Below are 24,926 nucleotides of genomic sequence, written 5' to 3'. Positions count from 1 at the left end.
AGGAAGCTTCAAGAGTATGAGGAGCCACATTAAAGTGTCCATCACTCACCATCTTTTTCCTCACCTTGAAAAATGGATGGAAACAGATGACCGGGAAATTGCACCCTGTCTGACAAATGACAGGATGGCATCGCTCCACGGGCTGCCCACCAGCAAATCTACTGCCACTGAGCGAAAGGACAGAAACAAATCGCTTCCAGCCGCTCCAATTACTGCGTATGCTCATCTCGCTAGGGGGGGGGGGGGGGGGGGGACTGCCGCTGCTACCGTCTCCGTAGGAATGGAAACACATTCGCGTATGAAGGCCCGTGATGGGGTCAAGGGTAAGACGGCGTAGCATTCCAATCAGCTTTCAGTCCTAATTGGTTATCTTGCTAAAGTGGGAAGTCATCAGACGGGGGGGGACCGGTACGGTTAGGACATTGCTGCATAATTCAAGTGGGTAAGTGGTAAATGACGTTACATTAAAAGCAAAAAAAATCGGCCATATAGATACTTAATATTCTAGTGAGACATAGCCAAGAGTTTTCTAGCCAAGAAGGGTTACATTAAAGCGATATAAGAGGGGATGTGGAATCGACTACCAGCTTAAGTCACTTCAGGTGTAATTCATGACCACAGCCATTACGGGTATTAGAAAATGGCCGCCAGTCAGCTAGCGTCAAGTCTCGACAGGGGCAGTTGTGAGATGTGACATTCTCGGCGACTGACATTTTCACATCTTATCTCAAAGTTTACCGGACGCGTTTCAATTAAATCCCGATAACATCCATTCCTAACCTTTGCTCGGAAACTTTGTACGATCTATATAATCCACAGAGTCGTAAGATCAACGACGTGACGGGGCCATTTCCCGGTGGACTGATGGATGAAAATGAATGGCGCCATAAATAAACTTTATCACGTCGAGCCATTATAAGAGACTGTCTAAATGATAGCTATTTCTTCCGAATAATGGCGACGGAGAAAGGAGATGTGAGATGAAGGTATGCGGCAATGTACTTTTTCATTTTCAGCGGAACGAGACCGGCGTGTCATATTTCACTCGGTGACCCGGGGAGACTAATAAATGGCTTCACTTCCTTTGTCACAAACCAATTGAAAAGGTGACACGGATTTCATACGGGGGGGGAGAGAACGTTGGAATTGTAATGACACGGAAATACAAGGACGCCAAAAGTTGCAGTACGACAAAATGATGGAAGTAAAACTCGATAATAACCAAATATTCAAACGAGAATGTTGAATGTAAAGCCTCGTCTTGTTACCCTGACAAACATTCCTGCGAGAGCACTACTGTAGCCGTGAATTGCAAATGAAACGTCACATTAGGAGAACCGCGTGGGTAATGGTAATGATACAGCGCTGATAGCTCTCGGAATTGTGAGTCGTGCCAAGGGACACGGCAATATACGTCCGCCGATTTCTTTGCTCAGAAAGCAGAAAGCCAATTGTAGGATATCAGATGAGATATTTCCCGCGGTCCTCTCGCCTGAAAAAATACCGAGAGAGGGTCTGGGGCTTTCGTATTCCGACATGTACATTCTCCACGCTATGTGCCTTCATCGCATTGCTTTGGCGGAGGCCAAGGTTCAAAGACGGGGGGTTAAGGCCATTTCGTGACGGCCGGCATGAGAAAGTGATGCTCCGTGCCGTAGATCACAGTGTGTCAGAGCGCCAACTAACACTGGCTTATTGGGAAGCCGGCACGCTCTGTTTAACCTCGGCACCCACGAATACAGACGGTCTTACAGGATTCCCGTCCACGCCGGAGTCGCTCGACATCATCGGCTTAATTGAGACAGCTTCTCCCAAGACTTAAGAGTGGCTGAATCGCTACCCACCAATGCATGTAAGAAGACTGCTTAATAAAGCCCTTGTGTGTGTGGATGGTCTTCTTCTTTGCTCAACCTTGTCGGTCTTGTCTTTCTTCCACATGGAAGCTCACTGAGTGGGATACGCTCTTCATGCTAATTGCCAATAAGGAACTGATCTAGGGTTTGTTCTTCTCGTCTACTGGAGGCAAGGACTTCCAAACTGTGGCCCACCCAAGAGGGCTTTGGATCTGGGGGTTCGGGAAAATGTTATACCTGAAGGTTGGATGTGTCAATATCATACCAGACAACAAAAAGGATTTGCAGAACAAGTGTGTTAGCAAAAATGCTGATGTGTGGATGTCAAAGGGTAAGCGGGGTGCTCCGGGGGGGTTGGATTGAGTATGGGAGCCAAAGGTAAATCCGTGACCTCAGCTATTCTGAAAGGCCGACCTGCTCTGAGTTGACACGGACGTCCAGATTGCAGGCAGAGGTCGTCGCCGAGAGGTGAGGCGGAGCCGCAGCGGCCGTCGCGTAACAAGGTAATACTGCCGGGTCAGGTGGGACCCGGATTGAAGTCAAGACTTGCTTGCTTTTTCTTTTGCTCAGCGGTCCGAGTACATAATTGAGACGAGTGGGCGGGGCCAGTGTTAGCAAGCCATGCAAATTCTGCACTGTGTCCAATTTATTTTTTGTTTTTTCACGTTCTCACTTTTTCCTGCCTTTTTTCATGTCATCCACAGACACACGCACACACACACACACACACACAAACCTCCCTCGATTCATTCTCCCTTATCAGTGGCACGCTGGAAACAGCATTGAGATAAGGGGAAACGCCAAAAGCTGACGCGAGGTGTGCTGGTCGAACACCCTCGGAGATTAGTCATTGACACGTTTGTCAACTTAACAATGCTCCAAAAAAGCAGCTGAGACTAGAAACAAAGAGATTGTTTAAAGGCTAAATAAAATACAGACAAAATGATTTGTCCTGTCATTAGACCAACAGACAACCTCCCTGAAAATGTAATTAAAGGATTTAGACACCACAAAAATGTATAATTATTTCTTGACAGAATATGAAGTTTGCTCAAATTCATTCTAATTCAACTAAAATCTTTCACTTGGATGTTTCTCGAATTTGGTAGCTAATGGGCTAAATCTGTCGTAAAAATTCATTTCGGAAGGAAACAGAAATGGAGGAATGAAATTCCCTTTGCGCTTCTATGAAAATCAGAAAGGTAACATTGTTACATAAAACAGCGCTCGCGTTATTAAAGCTTTTATGATGGTGACAGATTAAGCCTAAATTCACTTTACATTATTTCCTATGGGAAAAATTGTTTTGAAATGAAGTCGGCGGAGGTTGTGGTTTAATTGCAGCGGCGCACAGTGGCATTATTTCTTGTGGAGCTAAGCCAGGTAACCAAACCAAGAAATGTTTTAGCTACACTGGCTATTTTAAAATCCGTTTTCAAATGTCTACTGCTGATACGGATGGCAAATATTCTGCTGCAAATCCAAACTATCAAATCGAACCAAACTTTACGACTGATGAGTATAAAAATATTGATATGTTGCCATGAGTGTACAATAATGTGTCTTGAAGTCCTGTGAATATCTTTCTCCATTATGGCAACATGGCAGATAAATCTGGAGGCTACCATTAGCAAAGCATGGCAGCCGCGCGCCGTAGCACACATTAAACCATGTTTACCAGCATTAAATCAAATGTGCATGACACCAAGCTGCTGTGAAAATAACCTCTATTTTTATGCTTGTTATTATCTGTTCTTGGGTGTGATGGCAAGAGGACATACGTCTCAGTCTCGGAATGCATCAATTAGGATGCAGGGTATGCTAGCACCGGCTAATGCACCGTGTTGTCACTGTGTCCCGTCGAGACAATCACATGATTTGTCGTGAGCGGTATACGTCCCCGAGCGGTGGGATTCGATGCTTTTACAGGCTGACAAGTGTGTTTATTAATCGCCACACACTCGGATCTATATTCCACTTCACACGCTATCGCAATGGCCCCATGGGTGAACGTGTGACAGTTGATATGGAATATTAATATGATTTGTTGCTCCGCCGGGTCCACTGGTCTGGGCTCCGGATCTTCTTCCTGTCTGCTGCTACTGGCGGGGACCTCAGAGGGTAAGAAAAGGCTGAGGAACTGCACAGTCGGGCCACCCATGGGGTATTCATGACGCGAGAGGTGTTATGTCAGTATTTATCGCACGTCCCTATGGCGTCTCGCCGCCTGCTAGTGGAGACTTGACTAGTGTTTCATATCGTACAATAGATGGTTATTTTTATTTTAGACCAAGATGTAATGGCGCTAAAATTGATGCTTGTGTGTATTTTTTTTTCCTTTTAAATATACTAACCCAAATAAAATGTCATCATATTATTCGATTCATCATTGGAATAATCGATAGAGTAATCGATTCTGAAAATATTCAATCGTAACAACCTGACGATATTTTAGACTAATACCCGAAATCCACTGACTAATTTTAGCATTATGGTTATTAGTGTATACATATTTCAACTCCTATCGTTAAGTCTTTGACATTTATTTCTAGTAGCCCCATTTTAATAGGTGAGAAAATGGTTTGTTTACTCTCCTCGTGGCGTGTGATCGTTTACTCTTCTCCCCAATCGGGTTCTGTTCCTTTGCATCCCATATTTGGGTTTATTTTGTCCAATTTAATAGACATATTTATTTGAGCGATGCAAATGTACTACTTAATGTCGAAGCAGATGTGTGCGGTGCGCCGGATTTATGGCGGCTTATTGCTTACAGATGTATGCCAACTACGTATAAACGTACATATGGGCCATTGGCGGAATGGCGTTGTGCATGCTTTGATAAATATAGATAGAGGCCCCGCTGAGGCTTGTTTTTCTCTTCTCCAACCGCCCAGCTAAAACAAACACACCGAGTGTTTTCTATGCAGCCACTTGGCTTTTTTTAAAAGGCACTTCAATCAAGGGAATGGCTGCGAGTTTTCTATTTAAATGTTGCCGACTGGAGCCACCGCCGCCGCTGCCGGGAACGGGACTGGAGCGTGAAGACATTCAATGCGTCTCGTGAGATTTAACTGTAAGCCAATTAAAGCAACAAAATGTCATTGCAACTATGGGAAGGGGTTGAGGAGACTGCTCTGCCAGGTCAATTAGATGTTCGTTAAATTAATGCAAATGATGAATAAAAGTGGAGATGGCATCTGAAAAAGACTCCGAAAAGAAAGATGGCAGGAAGGTCACTGAGGTGTGTGTCCAGGCTTATAATTTTTAGTTTTACTTTCATTTAAAAAAATTTTTTATGTCGTTAGTATTGGGATGTTAGTTTTTATTTTTTCCAAAATGCTTTATTTTAGTTTAATTCTATTTTGTATTAGTTTTATTTTATTTATCTATTTTTTTTATTAGTTTTATTTATGTTGCAATTTTTGCTGCAAGATTTAGAAAAAAAGTTACAATCATGTATTATTATTTTTGTTATATTCTACATCCAACAATCCATAAACCAAACACATATACAATATATTGCAATATAATCATATTCTCCTGTCATGAGATAAAGAGGTGATAGCCTGGCTGTGTCCAAGTCACGTCAATGTACGTGAAAAAGGAACACATCGGATATTAAAAGACCGCTTTCGCCGTAAGACACAGTTTGAAGGAATCAAGGGTCGGCCACTTTTGCAACCCGATTTGAATATACGTGCTTGTGCACACATGCACATATCTGATCAGCAACTATTCCCCGCAATTATTCCCCACTACTTTGTACAGTGCATTAATCACAGGGACCCTTGAGCGCCCCTTGGGCTCCAAATATTCTGACCTTGAGGTTACGAGAAAGACATTAGTCCCGATCCATTCAAAGTATTGGAGACAGGGCGGGCGGGACGGGGATAGGAGGCGGAAAAGCTTTCAAGGTAATGAAATTCGGCCATAATTTAAAGGAAAAGACTTGCAGGGACAAGCCTGAGCCGGAGTTGAGGAAAAAAGAAAAGATTAAATTGGATTTTCCTTTATTTTGAATTATGCGCAAGTGCGGCGGGGGGGGGGGTGCTGGGTTTCTTTTCCCTTCCCTTTTTCAAACAAAAGCAACGATAACAGCATTAACATCCAGAATGAATCGAATCATTTCCAATCCAATTAACCTTTGACAGAATGGATGAGTGGCCAGGAATGAGAATGAAGATTTCAAGGAGGGGGCTGGAAAGGGAGGCGACTGAGTACAAGAAGGTTTGACCTCAAGAGATTTTTGGCAGCAAAGTCCAAGGTGGATCTTCGAAATACTTTTTATTATTGCGGCTTGAATATAAAAAATATTTTCCTTTGAAAGCAGCCCAAAAATGTGCAATGATGATGGAATGAGGAAACGTTAACAAGGAGCTCAGAGGACATCAGCATCCTCTCCCTCCCTCCCTCCCTCCCCTCCCTCGTTTTGTCTGTCGCGACCGCTCTGACTGATCGTCGGAGTGGTCCGCAGTTAACCCCACTTATTGGCGATGCTGGCCGCCGCCGCTCTCCCCTTCCATCTATTCCTTTCCATTCCTCCCTCGCTGTCTCACACACAGCTGCAGCCGGTCCATTAAGTTAATTAAAGGCTCCATTTTGAGCTGGAGCCTGCAAGCAAATACGAGTGCCAATCAATAGATCTCGGGCTTATTTTGTGGGAGGCAGGGAGGGGCGCGGCTGATTTGTTGCCTTGGCAGACGAGGCATGTCCCTCTCTGTCTGTCCTATGTCTCTGTCTCATTTTCAACTGGCCCCTCCCCTTTCCAGTCTCCTGTTGGTCATCTATCACTTTGCCGTCCTGTCTCGAGCTTTCCACCGTCTTTCCCATCTGCAACTTTCCCCCGAGTGTGTCGCCATCTGCACAACGGGCGGAATAGAACGAAATAGGGGCGGAAAGTTCACAAATAAAGGGGATTACTGAAGAAAAAAAAAATTTATGATGAGAACCGGTTCACATTTCTAAGCCAGGACCAAACAAGTGAAGGAAATATTGATCCACATTGTCAGCAATCGATAGAAATAGAAGCTTCTTCAGTGAGCCTCTATTTTCTTTCCACCCCAAAAAAAAGAAATCAATGTTTTTGCGATTGTCTCGTGCCACAGCGAGCGAGGCCCACAGGCTAAACAACCATCATTAGCATCACGTGGCGTCCGCCCGCCCGCCCGCTATGAATGATAGCGGCGGGTGGGCCCGCTCAAGATCACCAGACAAGTCCTCTCTGCTGGATCCCTCCATGGCAACAGCCTCTCAATTCCTGCGGTGACATCATCAGCAGCGAGTGTGGCGAAGCTCATCGCTCTTCCCGCCAGCCGTTTTGACAATTCCCTCTTTCCCTCGGGAGGCGGGCGACCCGTGCGGGCCTTGATGGCGAGCCAGTGTTGTCGGAGGCCGCCGCTTCCCAGATAGTTCCCCCTGGCGCTTTCCCACTCCTCTGATCTCCACTCCCTCTTTCGTAGAATGAAAACCCAGGGGGGCTTGTTCAAATTCTCTCCTCTTATTGTCTTTTTTTTCCCCTCTGCTGATGACACAGAACTACACCTTTCTTGCTCCCGAGAGTATCCATCCAGCATTCAGCCAGGGGGAATTGGTGAAAACGCATGGTTAACCCCATTTTATCCTGTCTGTTCAAAAGTTCCCCCGACAAAGTGCTCGGGATGAGAAATCACTCACATGGAGTTAGAGATGAGGTACGTGTGCATCCGGCACGAGTAAAAAAAAAAAAAAAATTTTTATAAATAAAAAAATGTGGGGCCAGGCTCTGAGGTCACTTAAGGAGTCCCAGATTTAAAACCAAACATGGTGAAGCAGCTTTTCATCCTATTGAGCTCGCTAGGACGTAGCGGGATTGCAGTACCGGAGTGAAATTTATTGTCCCTGTGACATTATTGAGCGAATACTTTTTTATTTATAATTTAGAGACATGTTACAGTCAAAATATGCAGCCGTGCGAGATTTATCGCCGCGTAAATGACATATTTGTCCGCACAAGCGCTACAGCTGCGAATTGACACCAATGCAGAATGATTTAAGGCGTGCAATATAGCTGTCAGGAGAACACGTTATCAACAGGAAGGTATGGCGTATAAATATGCAAATCGTGGCGGGGAGGGGAGGGGCGGGGAATGAGAGCTTTCCTCCGACGCGTTTTCGGTATTGACCTCATCTCTCTTTGGCGTCCCCCTTCTTTGATTTCGTTTGCTTCCATCTTTCAGTCCGGTATCAAGTATGTGCTCCCTCATCCTTTATCACCCTAACCACCTCATTTCTCAGAGCCCCTCCCACCACCAATGCCGCCACCGCCGCTGCCCCTCCATCTCTCCAACTCTCACTCTGTGTAATTCAATCATCACGAGGAGATGGATATCCATCCCCCAGGAGCGCTTATGCTCTCCATTTCCGAAAGCGCTTGATCAGATTAATTGATTAACCCCCCCCCCCCCCACACACACACACACACACGCATCTCTGCCAACTGTGGCTGTGGTGGCGTGCTGGCAATCAGGTTTTCATTGATATATATATTTTTTTATGAAATGCCGTTTCGCGTTGGCCCAGACAGACCTCGTAAAAGCAAAAAAAGGGGCGAGACATAAAATACAAGCGCTGGAGGGTGGGAGGGGCCGTCAGGGTCGGGTGGCGGATGCGAGGCGGCCTGCGGGGACAATCCAGATTTATAAAGTGGGAGACGGAGATCAAGGGGAAGATAAAGCAGATGAGTCGATCAATGGAATGAAATCAACAAGGCTGTTTTGGCGCCGTACGGCTGCTGGGTCGTCTCCGACCATCACCGCCAAACCAATCCCAAATATAAATAATTGTTTTTATATTCTTTATTAAAGAATAATTAAGAGTTTTTGCACAGACAACGTAATGCGAAATAATGAGCGGAATAATCGACAGTTGCTTTTCTTGGGTCAAAGGTCAATAAATATAAATAAATAAATGAAGTGATTAATTAAATCATTCCTTAAATTAAATAAATGAATAAATAAATAATTGATCATATTATTAGGCTTGCCAGGGTAGATCGAACCTGTCAGTTCATGCCAAACATCTCTGATTTATTTTGACATTTAAAAAGGCCCAAACTGATCTGAAGCCAATCCCATTTTATTTTTTTCCCCCTCCCAAATCATGATTGAGTCCCTGTAGTGTTGTCGCTTTCCTCTTCCTTCCCCGGCGCCTCCCTCTGCCTCTCTCACTATTTGTCACTTCAATATCCAAGTCGATTCCGGTGTTCTGCCTTAACATACGGTCCAAAGGCATGCAACCATATACACACGCACACACACACACACATACACTTTGTCGCTAGTCTCTCTTATCTATCTGCCGCACATGTTCTCGATACGTGTAAAGCTTTTACCTGAGCGTGCCATTACAGCCGAAGCTTTTACCGCTCGCGAGCCAAAGTGCCTTTCAGACACAACCTTTCTGTTTTCAACTTGCCCTTGACATTTAGTCCACTTGCATTCCCTCCGCATCCTTACAGACGCGCACGAGTTGTGAAAGCCACACAAAATACAGTAAACCGCACCGCGATGCATAATTCGCTGTCATTTAGCACTCATATATTTTTCTCTTTATGAGACACGGCAGCTTATCAGGAGCGGACGCGTCGTGGGAATATCATCGCAACGAGCATCTGATTAAAAACACTGCGAGGAAGATCAGAGAGGATGATAACAGTCCGGTGTGGCCTAGCGTGAAGTGAGAGAGGAAATATTTATGACGTAGAGTAACGTACGCCGCTGCATTCTGGTGCCCGCAAGCAGAATTGCAGGGAGCGGATTCTCGTGAGATTTTTCGAAGATTTGTTGGCAAGGAACTGACAAAGTATAGAAAAGAGCATGTAACTTTCGAGGTTGCTCTGTAAAACTGGTACAAAAGTGACATTTTCAAAATCTGGTTTGATCAATAAGACAGAAAATAGGCAAAAATGTTGAACAAAGTAAAAGCAATTGTTCGATATAGAAGTTGGATAACAGTTACTGCTAAAAAGCAGAAATTTAAAATTTATAAATTGAAAGTCATGAATTGAAAATATATCTAAACGATTCGACGACTGTCAAAAATATTTATCGATTAATTTGAGAATCAATTAGTTGTCGATTGATCGTTTCACCTCTATATGAATTATATAAACTAGAAACAAATTAAATTAAATAAGATATTCATTTATCTACATACGTATATACACCAGCCATAATTTAAAAAATTCAGAAAACAATTATTTTTTTTAGTTATTATTTTTATTTTATTTCTAAAAGAAAATAGATGAATCTCATTTATGATTAAGTGCTGGCAGTTGTGTTATATTTGAACAGTTGGACACGTATAAATATGATTTATTGCACCCCGGGTATACGCTAGGTTAGGCTCGGTGCCTACTGTCACCTGAGCTGCGTCTGACATGTTGTTCTTCTTCACTGTGAAAGTCACGCTCTGTCTGCTTTTCTTCTCTGCCCCTATTTCGTTCTATTTTCTCCTTTTCTTTGTCTTCTCAACAGTTCACAACTTCACGCCTTCCTTTTTTTTCTCACTTAATTTGCCGTTGCGGCGCGCATCAGCCAGGAAAACACTTCTTTGATCGACGCTAAACGCCCGCCGCGGAAAGGTTAATTCATATTTCAAATGCTAATAATAAAATATTATTCAAGATGATCAAATTCTAATTAAGCTAAAGACTATAAATAAATAAATGAACTAAAAACCTGTTATTTTTTTCAACTCCTTACCACCTTCCCCTGTCTTACTTTCCTCAAGACTTTATTTGCAGGGTGACTGCTCTCTCAGACCGGGATTGATCTGCCGCCGCTCTCTTGAACCGGTGCCTCCAGGGTGGCTCAGTGCAAACACAAGGAAGCCCCTTTCTACTTATTGCTATCGCGGCTACACATTGTAACCACTTTGCTAAGCACACAAAACTGCAAACGGGGGACCGGCTCGACCTGTCAGGCTTTCAATACAAACCTAGAAGGCCACGGAAATAAAAACCTTAGGTATTGAGGAAGGGGCGGGGGGGGGGGGTGGGGGGAGGTCAATAAAGAACCCAATGAGATATGACAGCACAAGCCTTGCTTTGGCGCTGGCCACAAAACAAAGCGCAAAACAAATACATTACTTTTGACAAACGCACGGCTCATTTGAACATTTAACATCAATAATTCATGCCGCCAGAGACCCGTTTGCTCGGCGTACTTCTTTGATGCGCCGGGAAGGCGGTGGGGGAAGGGGGGCAGCGTTTGTTTGATTCGAGCAATGCCGCATACAATAACTGAACGTCATTATGATGGCAAAGTTATGGAATGACTGGCTGTCTGGCAGCGAAGCAGGAGCGACAAGATGGTGATTAGGAGACGGCATCCATCCCACACACGGAGAGCCGTTCAGCAGCCTAATGGCTCTGCGGAGGCTTGCACTTTGATGCATATACTCTATACGTATATACAGCACACAAATGCATATACAATCACATACTGTGTTTTTGTTGTCGTTCTTGTTTGGCGGGCTAGTCCCCGCGGAGTGTATATGATTGATGGGTTATGTGAGTTGGGCTGTGACACACAAGCGGGGGGGATTGGAGCGAGCGAAGCCACACTGCCTCCTACAGGACGACAGCTCACACCGTCGATGTGACAAAGTGCGCAAGAGTTGAGTCAGGCAACAAGTGTTATACAAGATGACAAGTCGGCTAGAACAGGAAATAGGAGGGGAAGCATGTGGAATATTTGCTTTTGTGTTTCTTGCAGTCTCTAATTAGGCCTCTATAGCTTTCATACTTGAACCTATGTTGCTTCTTACTAAAATGAAGAGGAAAAAAAGCTTTATTTTGAACGGCGTTAATGTAAAAAGTCGGAGTTTTGGGCCAATGTTGTGATTTATTTTAGCCCGCTGAGCCTAATTAACATGACAAGCCATGCATTCGAAGTCAAGAATACACTACATGGAGTTAATGAATTAGCAGCAAAATGTCCAGTCAAGAGTAAACAACAAATATGGCTGGCTGAGGCGCAGTAAATCAGAAAACTTTAGTTCGGTATTAGTCTTCTTCCAAATGTGGATTAAAAAAACAACAAGAATTAGTTAGTGCTTGACCGACCCGAGTTTTTTTTTGTAATTAAAATGAATGTGATGAAAAGTCAAGTCAAAGGCAATTAATCACTGACATGGCTGATATTTTTTCTTAATGGTTGTACAGATTTTTACTGTACTGGCAACTCTGTGAGCTCCAGTACAAAATGGTACCGGTGCAAGAATACATAGTTGGGGACCACCGGTTTAATAGATGTTTACCAGGTATTATGGTGCCTACCTTCCAAGCGATGCGGTTGCCTTTGGTGTCGTGCTCCAGCGCCATGGGGAACTCCCCGCGCTCATAGAACTTCCGAAACATGGTCGGTTTGGAGGGTCGCTCGTGAAAAGCCCCTGCCGTCGGCGGGCCTGCCACCTGACCGCAAACACAAAAGCAGACATGAAAAGAAAGTACAGCAAGCAGACGGAGCATTGTTTTATGAAATTACAATTGACTCGCACACGAATAGAGTCACTACCACGGCTCTTTCTTTTGAGTAATTCAGGGGGGCGCGTGCGTATGCCGCCGTACGAAACACAAGTAGTGCATGTTTGTGTGTGTGTGTTCGCCCTGTAGCCGGAGGCGCTGCCCGAGGCATTGTTAGCATCATCTTTTCTCTGCCGCCGCGGCTTGATATATGCTTTTACCGTGTCACCGAAAGACAATGGGAGTCCGATCACCTCTGCCACACAATGTATGCCTTTCGCATTCCTCCTGATACGCCTTTTTGCTACTTAATGACAATTTTGACATTATTTTGTCACATCAATAACCCTCAGAAAGGCAGAACATAAAAGGTGGAAAATGCGATATGAAAGAAATATGCTGTATATAAATGTCCTAAAGGGGAAGTTAAATAATAACACATGGTTAGCTTCTTGCGCTAGCTAGCAACTAGCTAGCTGCTTGTAACTGCAGGTTGTGAAGTCCCTACGACTTAATGACTGAATATTGGCGCCAACATGGAACACTCCTGCGCATCCCACGCCATCTGTGTCACACTGACCGGATAGTTGCAGTCATTAATCCGCCCATCGAGAAGTAGCATTTTTTCCCAGAAGTGTAAACTAACAGGCATCATTAGCGGTTTAACGGTGATGTACAGATTTACATGTATTACGCCTACGTCATTCTCTAGTGTTGCCTATGTGTTGCATAATCTAACACATTCATTCTATATTTTAAAGAAAGAGAAGCTAGCAAAGAGAAATCACCGGGATGATGAAAGCTACAGTCAATGGAGCGCCACGTTGTGAAAAGAATAGTCAGTTCTAGACGTTCAAAAGGCGAGTTTAAAAAAGGTTTTTAAAGCGCCGGGGGATTGCATTTCAGTAATATTCACAACCGTTTCGAGACTTTACCGGGCAATAGTGAATAAAATGTTGAGTTACAAACGCACTGCAGGGGAGATTGATCAAAAAAGTTGCAAATTTAATGTCTTTGTGTAGAGGTTTCAAAAATTATTTGGGCCAGTTCCTGGTCAACATCAAGACCAAGTTTTTGCTTGTTCCGTTAAGATTCCAATTTACTAACTAAATCTAACATTCAGAAATTTATTTTCTTGTTGGATTATTTTTTTATAGCACTAAATTCCTGTCCTCTGTCGTCTTCATCATTATGATTGCATGATCAACGCAGCGGTGACAAAGCCCTCAAATCCAGGTAACTATAATGGCGGTCGAGGCATGCTGCATAGGGAAGCTAAAAATAGCTCAGAGCAGAGCGAGAGAGCAAGAGAAAGAGAGAGAGAGAGAATGAACCCAGACTGCACTGACTGGCTGAGTGGCTTTTATGGTCAGGAATGATGACGCTGCAGTCAATTCCACGGCCTGTGTTCATGGCTGAGGAATTACAAGCGTCACAGTTATTCTACTACTTTCCTTCTGATTATCCCACTCTACTGTCGTCTAACTAAACCACGTTCCGACGATTTTCCGACTTACACGACTCGTAAACCGGGGACCGCCGGTAGTGTCTAACATCTCATTTGAAGGGAGAGGAGATGCAAGGACCATACGACCGACCGCCACGACGGAAGCCATAAGCGAGCCTGCGAGTGCAGAGATGGACGTTGCGTAAGGCAATACAAGAAAGCAAAAGACCGCTCTGTGTGTTCCTGGTGCACACATCGGGGAGTCATAACAAGGCAGCGGTGGTCAGATGAGCTCCAGGCTGTCATTTCTCTCCCTGGCCTGCACTCTTGCTCCTGATCTGTTTGCTACCTAACGTCGTTGTCCAGCTCCGCCATAAAGAAGTCGCGGCTGCTGCGAGGCCCCCGCAGAGGCAATAAAGGCATAAGCGTGCACGCCGCACACATGCTGAGCCCCCCGTGGGCGAGATCCCGCAGAGGTGATTTAACACCGACGGGGACCTGGCGCTGCTGTCATTTATAAAGGTGTCACCGGGGGAGGAGGGGGGGTGGGATGCTCCCACGAAAGCACATTAGTATGGCACCTTCATGGCTCACCCGCTCGGGGTTGACACATAGACCGAGGTTGGCAACGGAAAGGGGAAGGAGGAAGCAAAACGATTGGACCTCGATAGAATACAGAGACGGAATTGGTAAGAAATGTCAGAGAGAGAACAAAGACGCCAAGGAGCGAGGAAAATGAAAAATGGAGATGAGCTAAGGGTGACGTTGAAGAGTTGATAGCGAAGGGAGCCCGAGACGGGGAGGCGAGAGGTTGTGGCTCATCAATTCTTGAGGGTGAGTTCAACGTGGCGGGGGTTGCCGCGGCAATGTAAGCCATCCATCAACGTGCCGGGGCCTCGGACTGGTACGCTCATCTCGCTATCACCCCGAAAGGCCTCACCCAAAAACTTTCTCCTGATGGATGTACGGCGAGGATCTGCCTTGCAAATGACGTTCATCTCTTCATCTCTTCCCATCCCTCTTGCTTTTTTGACACCGCCACCACAAATGGGGTGGGGGGGGTGTAGACACCCGCTCAAGCTGGCTACATTTCGTTGGCGTTCTCGGTTGAGAGGTTATTGAAATCTGCCTTTCCTCTGGGAGGGAGCAGAGTAGGCCAGTCGTGGAAGATGGAATAGACAGGCCCGGGCTTTTCTGATAAGGTCAGCTTGCGCAGCATCTTGCACAGGCAACAAATTAGCTCGCTTTATTTGCAGTGGAGTGGGCGCCGGAGCACTGGCGGCGGCGGGCCTGATCTCGTGAGAATTTCGTACATTTTGTACAAAAAGTGATGTTGCATACACTGTAATGAAAGATCATTCATTTCCAGTTCAGTTTAGCATGTCAATCTTAGGCTAGCATAGCATTGGCTACTCTGTCTTTTTGTTTTGTTTGCCTGTGAATGGATGCCGAATAATATTCCCCATTTGAGCAAATTTTCTGATGTCCTGTGAAAGGAAGGAAGCTCTGTTAACGCCATCATGCCCAATCATCCAACAGCACAGTTTTGCTTACTCATTACCTCTGCAGGGCAAAAGACAAGGCTGGCTGGTAGCAAGCTGATCTCTTTCAGCAGAATAAATCTGCACCAGCCCATTAATCTCTCATGACTTAACAGCATGAAACGCCAGTGAGCTTTATTATGTGCAGAAATTAGCCGCCTCGTGAGGGGCAAGGTCGGACGAGAACAAATGAGAGCTCTCGGTGGCTCATTTTATGCCACGCTCACAACAGAGGGAGCACTTTTCCAGTTGTCACTATGTCAAAGGCTTTGGAATCAACAATATCGCGCACATAAGCACAAGGGCGGCGCTGGTGGCTGCGAAAAGTGACGACAATGCAAAGCGGCGACACCGTTACGCTCCCGGTGCCACTACAAAGGCCCCGTGATGAAGAAACGGCTGACAGCTTACCTACTATTGAAGGCCTTGAAAGGAAAAAGGCCAGCGCTTCAAGGCCTGTAGAACGCCCTCTTTGTTTGCCATCTCCTCTACAGTTTAACACCAAGCCTTTGAACAGCCAAGACATGGTGCGCAAATGAGCGAGAGGCGCTGAAAATGCCCTCAGTCGGTATTTTCCATCCCCTCTGTGTGGCCCACTTATCAGCTCGGCAGCAGGGCATCGTGGGCTTACATAGACCCATTGGCTGATTCATATCACCGAACCACAGTCGAGATGATGGCATGCGGTGAATCAGCTCGGAAGGAAGGAAGGAAGGAGCAAAGCCGCACAATCTCAAGACTGGTAGAAGGAGAAATGGTGCATTGACTTTTTGGCCGGGCCGTGAAATGAGTGAGACACGCGAGAAAAATGTAATCTCCGACCTGCTGCACTTGACTCTTCTCCGGCGGCAAAGGAGAGAAAAAGAATTATTGACACGCTCTAACAAATTTGATTCTCTAAATAAGCAGCATCCCGTCAATATACATCATCATAACTGCGTTGAAGTTATGGCCGCGCCGCCCGTTCAAATATTAATGTCCTTGCCGTGTGCCAAAACAATATTTGCCTGCAATGTAGGTGTTGATTTAGATCAAGAGACTTTGGGTGAAATATACGATATCTAGAGAGTGGCCAAATGATTCATTAGGTCTGACTTAATATATTCTGTTCATTTTATATCTGCAAAGAAAATGTCCCAAAATGCTGTCCAGTGGTTTGTGGCGACTGCAAAATGAACTCCACTGCCGGTGTCCAATCACGTGTACATTATGACTTTCTATTCCTAGAACTCAGCCTTGGTAGCTTGAAGGCTTGTCTGCTGGAAATTATGCTGAAGGTTTGCCTTCAGAAGAGAGAGAGAGCGAGCGGAAGGGGAGCACATCTGAAATGTGACCTTTTGTTTAAATCAAACTTGGCCACGCCGTACACTGAAGGTTACATCCAGTCTGCTCGTGCAAGCAGACACACTGTGACTTGTTCTGCAAAAATATGATATATGCTTTCCTTCAAAATATAGCAGTGGAGGTGAATTTGCGTTGATCTGCAAATTGAATGTATTGCTTCATTTCTGCTCTTTCGTCCAGAAAGAAAAAAAAAAGTTTACTACTGGTTGTCCACAATGCGCCAACTATCAATTTGTCCCATCTGTTATTAAAAATAAAAATAAAGTAAACATAACATTTAGTTTTGAAATACTCGGGATATAACTCGAAAGTAATCCAATGCAGTGCAAGCAACAAACATACAAATCTGCTTTTGCTCATTTAAATGCGACATCAGATATTTCTGGCTCCAAAACGAGTGGCACAGCTCCCAGTTGGGAGGAAGCGTTCAAGGAAATCCACCTCATGAAACAAGCCTTTGTTGTGAGGACCACCTGCAGGGATAATTCTCTAAATGATGGCCCACCCTTCGGATTATCCCAAGAGATAAAGGAAAAAAATAAAAAATACAGCTACAATTTTAGCTTTGGAAAAAAAGAAAAACTCTCCAGTGGCTAAGATCTCAAACTGTGCTTATTGATGCAGCTTTTCGCTTTTAATGACAGAGAGGAGAAACGAAAACCGACAAATACAAATAAGCTTAAGCAAAAAAATATTCGGCCCTATATTTTGTGCTAAGAATCGGCGGCTATGGAGCTGACGATTCCATAGAAAGGGACGCTTGTCATGTCAAGGTCACTGCGAGCTTACTTGGGTGTCATCAACCCCCGCTCTTCCAATTCATCCATGTGGCCATCCATCTATTCAATCGAGCCTCCGTTGTGTGCACCTCTTTGCTCTGCTTTACAGGGTGCCAATGTTCTGACAGTGAAAGAGGTGTCTAGACAACTTGTACCAGCCTTCCATCCTGCACCTCCAAAGACACAAATAAATTTAAAAACATCGCTAACGCTAATGCTAGAGTCAATCCATTTCAAATACTAACAGGAAATTAGCATTGACTTTGGGAGTGACATCTAAATCTATCGGACAAACACATACACAGATAAAAAAGGTTCTGTGACAGAAGTACTTCCCGAGTTTAGTTTGAACATCAACATTAATGCTGGGTCACTGTCCCTTTTCGGAATCATATTCACTTTTCCAATATCCATCCACGAATTGACCCTCATTTTCTCATCCAAATTTGCACTCAACTCTCCCCGAGATGGATTTTTGTTCTAATCTTCCATCTTGTCGGAATTGTCAATGTGACACTGACCCTCGATAAATCTCTCACTTATGAGAAAATCTAAAAAAAAGTGATTTTATATTCTCATATCAAAAGTCTGACACTTTTTTGTAGCATTAGCATCCATGTCAGCATCAATGTCACAACTTCGCAAAGGCAGGCAGCCAGACAGACAGGCCAAGCGACGTCAGTAATGCTTGACAAGACCAGAAGAAATGTGTGTCAAGATTGGCAGACGGACTGCCACAATGCTGAAGTACTTGGCTGGAATCAAAAGACAACGATGAGGGCTTCCACAAAGACATGCAAGACGGGTCCAAGAGGTTAGACTGCATCTCTGCCTTTGTTCTCTTCCATCGGAAAGGAAGAACGAGGCAAATCTTCAAATTGAGGAGGGAGAAAGAAGTAGCAGGAGATGGAATATAAATATGGGAGGGGGGGTGAGTCATGAGAAGGTTGCCTGTCTCCTCCCCGCCGTGGCGGGCTGTGTTGATCAAACACTTGTTAGGAGAATTTGCGTCAATGTTTGCTGACAGCCAAGGTAATGAGCAGAGGTAGAAACTAAAAAGATGCCAGACCATGATGCGGGTCGCTTCCAACACAACTCATCTTCTCGAAGCAGTAGATTCCGTCGCTTTTGCGGAACACTCAAAAGGAGCCCGCCGACAAGGACAAGTAATACCGAAGGAGGTTGATGAGATTCAAACGGTCTCTCCTAATGAATCCATCCATCCAACCATCCATTTTTCGGTAGCACTTATCTTCTTCAAGGTCACTGTACTTGGTGGAACCTTTCCTAGCTAACTTATGTATCACTATCGATGCCCCCTATGACCAGTTTTTTAATGAACGATGGACGACCAAAAAAAAAAAAAATCTACTTGAAGTAACATCAAGATGGATGCCAAGTGGCGAGACATGCTGCTGAAGATCTTTGGCATGTGCCGCATATTAATAGTATGGAACAAAGTGGGGGGAAAAAAAGGTCTGATGAAAACCCACTTAATTAATCACAATACAAACACTGTCAAGTGAGTCCTGCATATTAATATTGACTAAATTGTTTACCACATCGAGTGGAACAAATTTGAATGTCAAAACAAAATACAGCGCAGAAAGCAAATTGTCTTGACGAAAACAAAACGCATTGCGCGAGGTAAGTGGCCATGTATGCGACGAGTGATACCATTCGGAATTTGTTGCATTCAATCGGATATCATCAACTCCAAATGAGTCTGAACATAAGGAGTCGTTGGAGCTGGTCTTTGGTATGTGCCAAAAAGAAAACAACTAAAAAACAAAATGGACGCCTCAGCATAATTACTCGGCTTCTAACACCAATCCCCCCTTAAGCGCAATAGGGCCCCATTAGCTGACACCATATTAAGCAAATTGATTTCAAGGTCAATGTCATTATCAAAATACCTTAAAGAGACTCGTGAGCGCAAACTCGCTGATGGCTCCCGTGTGTTCCGATTCGAAACTGACAAGCGCCTTGATGGCGCACAGGTCAACGCGTCCTCTGCGTCGGTTAGCACATGACACGGGGCTAATTAACTCCGGAGCCGAAAATAAAGGCTCTGCGAGGGGCAATAAACATTCTCCATTAAAAGACATTTAATTAGAATGCAGACTACGAGGCCTTCAAGGAGAATGGAACAAACACAAAGGCCAGGGTAATTGTCCAGGGAGCTCTGAAGAAAGCAAACATAATAAGACACAATCAGCCAAGCGCTCCGCCAGTGGTCACGCTATGGCACGTTTCTCCACAGTATTTTTCCGAATTATGTTTTGCGCAACTATTACAAAGGTCACCAATACGTCGAGACCGCTGAAAGTGCACGCTGGCAATTAAACATTTTTATAAGGGTGCTTTGGCATAATCTTTTTTTCAGTACAGAGATAATATAGAATAAAACGACTATAGGAGTGAATGAGTTAATATTGAAAAAAAGTCTATTTTTTTTATACATTTGAACAAAGGTGCGTAGACTTTTTTCGTATCCACTGTAACAATGCAGGTGTTTGCACTGACACCCCCAACCTTGCTGTTATTTCTACCACCTCAGTAGAAGAAGTCACAGTGAATAACAGTTTTGTTCCTCACAGTGTCTGCATCGCAAGGTGACGACCTCCCTCCTGGAATATAAACTGCATCGGGTTCTTCTTTTGTTTTTTTTCAGCGAATACATGGGGGGGATGAATCACTGAGAGAAAAAAGAAACGGCTAAGACTTTCAGTGGCCGGTGTTAGTGATTCAATTTCTATGGCCGCAAATACTTTAAAGTATAATAAGCCTATGCTTCAAGTCCCCGTAGCCTTTCAAGGCTTGAAATGGCCCTGTCGTAACCTACAAATCACAGCTCGCCAAAAAGCTGCCCTCTCAACGGCGATGTGTCAGCGACTGCGCGGGAGGAAAACAACACAGGGGGCAGCAGACATGAGTCGCAAGCCACTGAGAAACTGTATATTTTGTTTCCCGGGATTTAGCCCATAGTGCGAGAGCATGGCTCTGGTTGCACATGCAGTAGATCCTTTTGGGAGATGGAGAATATTAAAGGGATTTGCAAAAAGGGGGGGTGTAAAATATGATGGCCCTGAAGTGCAAAACACAACAACAAATATTCTAAACAATCCTGACGGGTTAGGAGTCACTGATTTTCGTAAGATTTGGCAGCTCTGCGTTATGCTGCATAAACAGCAGCCCATTTGTACTTTTGAGATTACGCCATGTGACCCCAATACGTAAATATTGCAATGGTGCGTCAACAACTCTGTACCCTTTCATGTTAATGCAACCTCGCCAAGGTTTTAGCACAGACATTTGCATTTTTCTTCAGCATGTGGCCCGTGGCTTCAAAAGGTACTATTTGAGCTATTTTTAAAATGCTATTAAACACACACATAAGACAAAACAAAAAGAGGCATATTTTCAAATAAAATTTTAGGGATAATTATGTACATGTACAATAATTATATTCAACTTGATTTGTTTTACTGTTATTTACAGGAATAAGCATGATCAAATGATTTTTCTGTATTCAATTTCTCAATTGTTTCTTTTCCGACTATTTGCAAGCTTCTGATTGGATGATTAACTATCAGGAATAAATTATTGGCAACGCGACCTAAAGTTAGATTAAAATTTATGCACAAATATGATTTTTTTTTTCATCTTCAACACGTCACTGCACGCGTCTACTTTTACGTTAATCTGAACTAGTGCTGTCGGAGGCGATTAATAACAGTTACAAAGTGGCCATGAGCCACGTCAAATGACGACGTCACTCACCACGGAGTTCTTCATGGCGGCCTTAACGGTAAACGCTTGAACGTGTGGCGTCGATTTACCACTCAACATATCCACGAATCGTCTCTTTTATATTCGTTTTTTTTCCGCGTTAGAATTAGTCAACGTCGCCAATGAGGTTGCTATGCAACTTTTTGCAGACGCCACCGATGGTTGCTGCGTTCTTGTGCGCATGCGTGCTTCAGCGGGGCCTTGTTACCATAACAACTGTCTAACAGCGTTAGAAAGAAAAAAGAAAAAAGTGCTGCACTTCATCAGCAGAAGTCCTCCGTGTTAATACGTCTATAATAGGTTGCACTTAATTATTCAACAGTGGCGTTTTGCCCCCATAACACATTAATATAGAGAGCCCGTAAATGTATTTTATATATTTTTGCGATCATTAGGATGATTTATTAGATCTCTGCTTAATCGTTTTAATCATGGTGGGGTCAACGTGGTGAAGCAGTTGTAGTGTGTTTGCATGCAAGCATTTACACAAGGCGGGTCAAATGATTTGTGGGATCACTCCACATGCTAAATGAATGTAATGGCTCATATTAAAAGTCAGCATTTCTTTTTTTTTTTTTCAACAGCAAGAGAGTTTAACACTCAACTGAAGGTGACCCGTTTTAAAAATGATCATTATAAAATGATGCAATGCGTTTTAATTCTTTCGGATTTTGGGAATAGCAGCACGGTGTTTGAGTGTGGGATAAAATGTGTATTGTAGATTTGTATTTCTTTGTTTTGGGTACAAAATAAACACTCAATCAAGGCTGATCAATTTAATCGAATTAAAATTGAAATTGCAATGTAAGTTTAATGGGGAAATAAAATCATATTAAATTGTCTGCGCTGTGATTGGTCACTCTGTATTTCAGGGGGTGCGGCTTAGCGAAACTTGGATTGTCTACTTAGAAAACGACAAGAGCACTGCATCATTCCAATTTAGGGACATTGCACTCTTAATTCTCCAATATTTGTTTTTTTTTGCCTCAGGAGAACTTCTTGTGAGCTGGTGCAAGTATTATTAATCGCCAGCACACAGGCAATTTCTCTAAAAGCCCCTATTTGTTTTTTATGGCTCCTTGGAGAGTGGTGGCTAGAGCAGCAACGGGCGGGAGACTGTAAACAAGGCATGCGAGGAAGAAAAGTGATGTCCCTGTCAGCAATCCGGTCTCTCTCTCTGCTTTCCCTCTCGGAGGATTACTGAGAGGAAGAAGGGAGTTTTCAGAGAAGCAAACTGGAACGTCAGCAGCCTGACTTCAGCCGGACTGAGGAAATTATTGTTCAAACGCCAGCGCACTATCTGCCTGCCGTCAGTGCAGGCGCACAGGAGGCCTGGCGGCACAGGCGAATGAAATTCAAAGTCGCTCGAGTTTTGCATGCCTCTCAAAAGATGTGTGCTCATGCCGGAATTTGTGTGCGAGCGCCGCGCTTACTCATGTCAGGTTCGGGTCTTAAAGAAAACAGCTTCAAGGACTCACAAACTGTGCCAAAACCCATTTGTACCTTGTAAAAGTGACCTTAATTCCTTTTAGGATCATACGTTTTTAAACAAGTTGAACTAGGATTAGGATTTGGCGTTTACATTGCTACTAAAAGCGCAATCTGGATCATATCCAAAAGTTTTGCTAATACATCCTGTCATGCAAATCAGTCCAGAATATGAAGGAGATATAGACGACAAAAATAATTTGGTATCCGATATCCATGCTAGATAAAGCTTTGACATTTACACTGTCAACAGTGCAATCTGGATCAGATCAGGATTAACATCAAGTGGATTTTGTTGAATTGGCCTTGATGCCAAAACTTGTACTGAGCTAGCTCCTCGGTCTATCAGGTGCAAGCACGCTCAAGCTCGCCTGCCATCGCTCACCGTGCAGGGAAACGGCAATTATGATATCATTAGAGCAGCAGCGTGTATCTGCATCACAGGGGACCTGGAAGGAGCGGGAGAAGAATCTCGGCAGGAAAAAGGAGATTTTGCTGCAGTGTCGCTCGTGCCCCCAATTAACACAAGGAAACAAGGCAAGCAGCTTTCAGAAACGAGGGAACGTGGCCTGGGGACTTGTTGGCTTTAATAGTGAGCCACAGAAATGGTATATGACAGGCATTGACATACAGTATGTCCCAATGTTGAATCAGAATTAAAAAAATCATTTTTGATTTTCTTTAGTGTGTCATTAAAGTCACTTAAGCAACTACTACGGCACCTAAATTATGTTTTTGCTCATCTTAATATGTCCTGTACTCGAGATGGTCAACATATAACATAGCTCCACCCACAATGCAGAGTCTCCGCCTCCAAACCAGATGTTTGTCGTTTTTATTTGATTTCATTTTGTTTCAACTTTTGTTTGCTAGTTTTTGTCCACGATAATAAACTTTCTGCTCTTAACAAACACACTTCCCTGGAAATTCTTGATACGCTCCTTTCGACTGCTACCTTTTTGAATATGGAGATTCCTCTGATGTTTTCGAAGCTCTCTCCAGATCACATGGCTTTTTGCTGTAAGATGCAACTCGGGCACCGTTACGGTTCAGCGCTTCAGTTGCATCGCTCCGTGTGTTAGATATGCTCGTCTCTCTCTCCCAGGCATGCTTTTGTGATGCTTGAAAAAGCTTTCGGTTTTTATTTATTGATGGACCTTATGAAAAGAACATGCTCTATGGCTGCCAACCTGCTGGCAATATCCTGTAGTGGTTTCATAGTAGGCATATTTGCATTTTCTTTGGCGAGTGTTGTTTGCGGCGCCACTTACAATCGTCTTTGCATCATGGCAGGGATTTAAGGATTTTAGTCCTGAAGCTTCTGGAAAATAGTTGATGTTGAACTTTTTCTGTGGGAAATGTTGGGTTGAAACACTCACTCTCACGGTGTTAGGCTTAGGTTAGCTTAGCAATTAGCATGTTTTTTTTTTGTTTGGCATTCCTTCATTAAAATGTTATTTGTCGGAAGTGTAGCTAATTTGCCGCCACAAAGGGAATGATTACTGTCTTTGGAGCGAGTCCACAATGTAGCTAGTAATAGTTGCTGAAGCTCATTGCTAGCCAGCTAGCTGGTACTATATAAGTAACATCAAACTTGCCTCAACCTCGGCCACGCTTGCGAGGTGATTTGGTACAAAAAGCTAATCTTGTCTCGCAAACTGAGAACGTACACTGAAGAATTAGCTAAAAATATATAGGCTCGCTATATTGCGCTGAAAAAATACATAAAAATGTATCGCATACCAAAGTGATCTGAACAACACTGCTAGGTGGAAATACTGATTTGATCATTTTGGCTTCTTTGGTCCCTTCCCAGGTGTCATCATCGTCCCACCTGTGAAAGCAGCAACGCTCGGCTGACCTCACAAGTCTCTAGCTTGCATTGGCACAAAACATCCTCAGCGACTCGGCTTCTTTTCCCGCAGCGTCCTGCTCATTCCCTCCACTCTGTCCTTTGAGTGCTCCTCTGGGTAAGATCAGTGTCACTCTAGCAAGCCGAAGAGGCGTCACCGCGTCGGCTTGGTGCAGTGCTACCGAGACCTCTCCTCGCTCGTGTCGATGCGCCCGGGGTGCAATTAGGGACATTAGCCAGAGCCACACCGGATCGTCATTAATCACGTGAATTTACTGCAGAGAATGGATCCTCCTGGAACATTGGAAATGATAAGGGCAATCCTT

General features: G+C 44.1%; 1 protein-coding gene across 2 annotated transcripts in view; it reads right to left on the bottom strand.

The window, feature by feature from the left end:
* pacrg (PARK2 co-regulated) overlaps nt 1-24,926 on the bottom strand; it is a 111,007-nt gene that overhangs the window by 48,435 nt on the left and 37,646 nt on the right. Inside the window, exons 1-2 of one of the 2 annotated variants that reach the window (XM_037242248.1) lie at nt 21,252-21,441; nt 12,172-12,306 (exon numbers count right to left, since the gene is read on the bottom strand). In XM_037242248.1, coding sequence (XP_037098143.1) covers nt 12,172-12,306; nt 21,252-21,320 — 204 coding nt within the window. In that variant the 5' untranslated portion in view covers nt 21,321-21,441. Of the gene's footprint in view, nt 1-12,171; nt 12,307-21,251; nt 21,442-24,926 lie in introns of those variants that run through there. The other variant, XM_037242249.1, reaches the window with a different exon arrangement.

The sequence above is a fragment of the Syngnathus acus genome, chromosome 22, assembly GCF_901709675.1.
Source record: "Syngnathus acus chromosome 22, fSynAcu1.2, whole genome shotgun sequence".
NCBI lineage: Eukaryota > Metazoa > Chordata > Actinopteri > Syngnathiformes > Syngnathidae > Syngnathus > Syngnathus acus.
The sequence above is the reverse complement of the archived record's forward strand: the minus strand, read 5'-3'. Positions and strand labels throughout refer to the sequence as shown.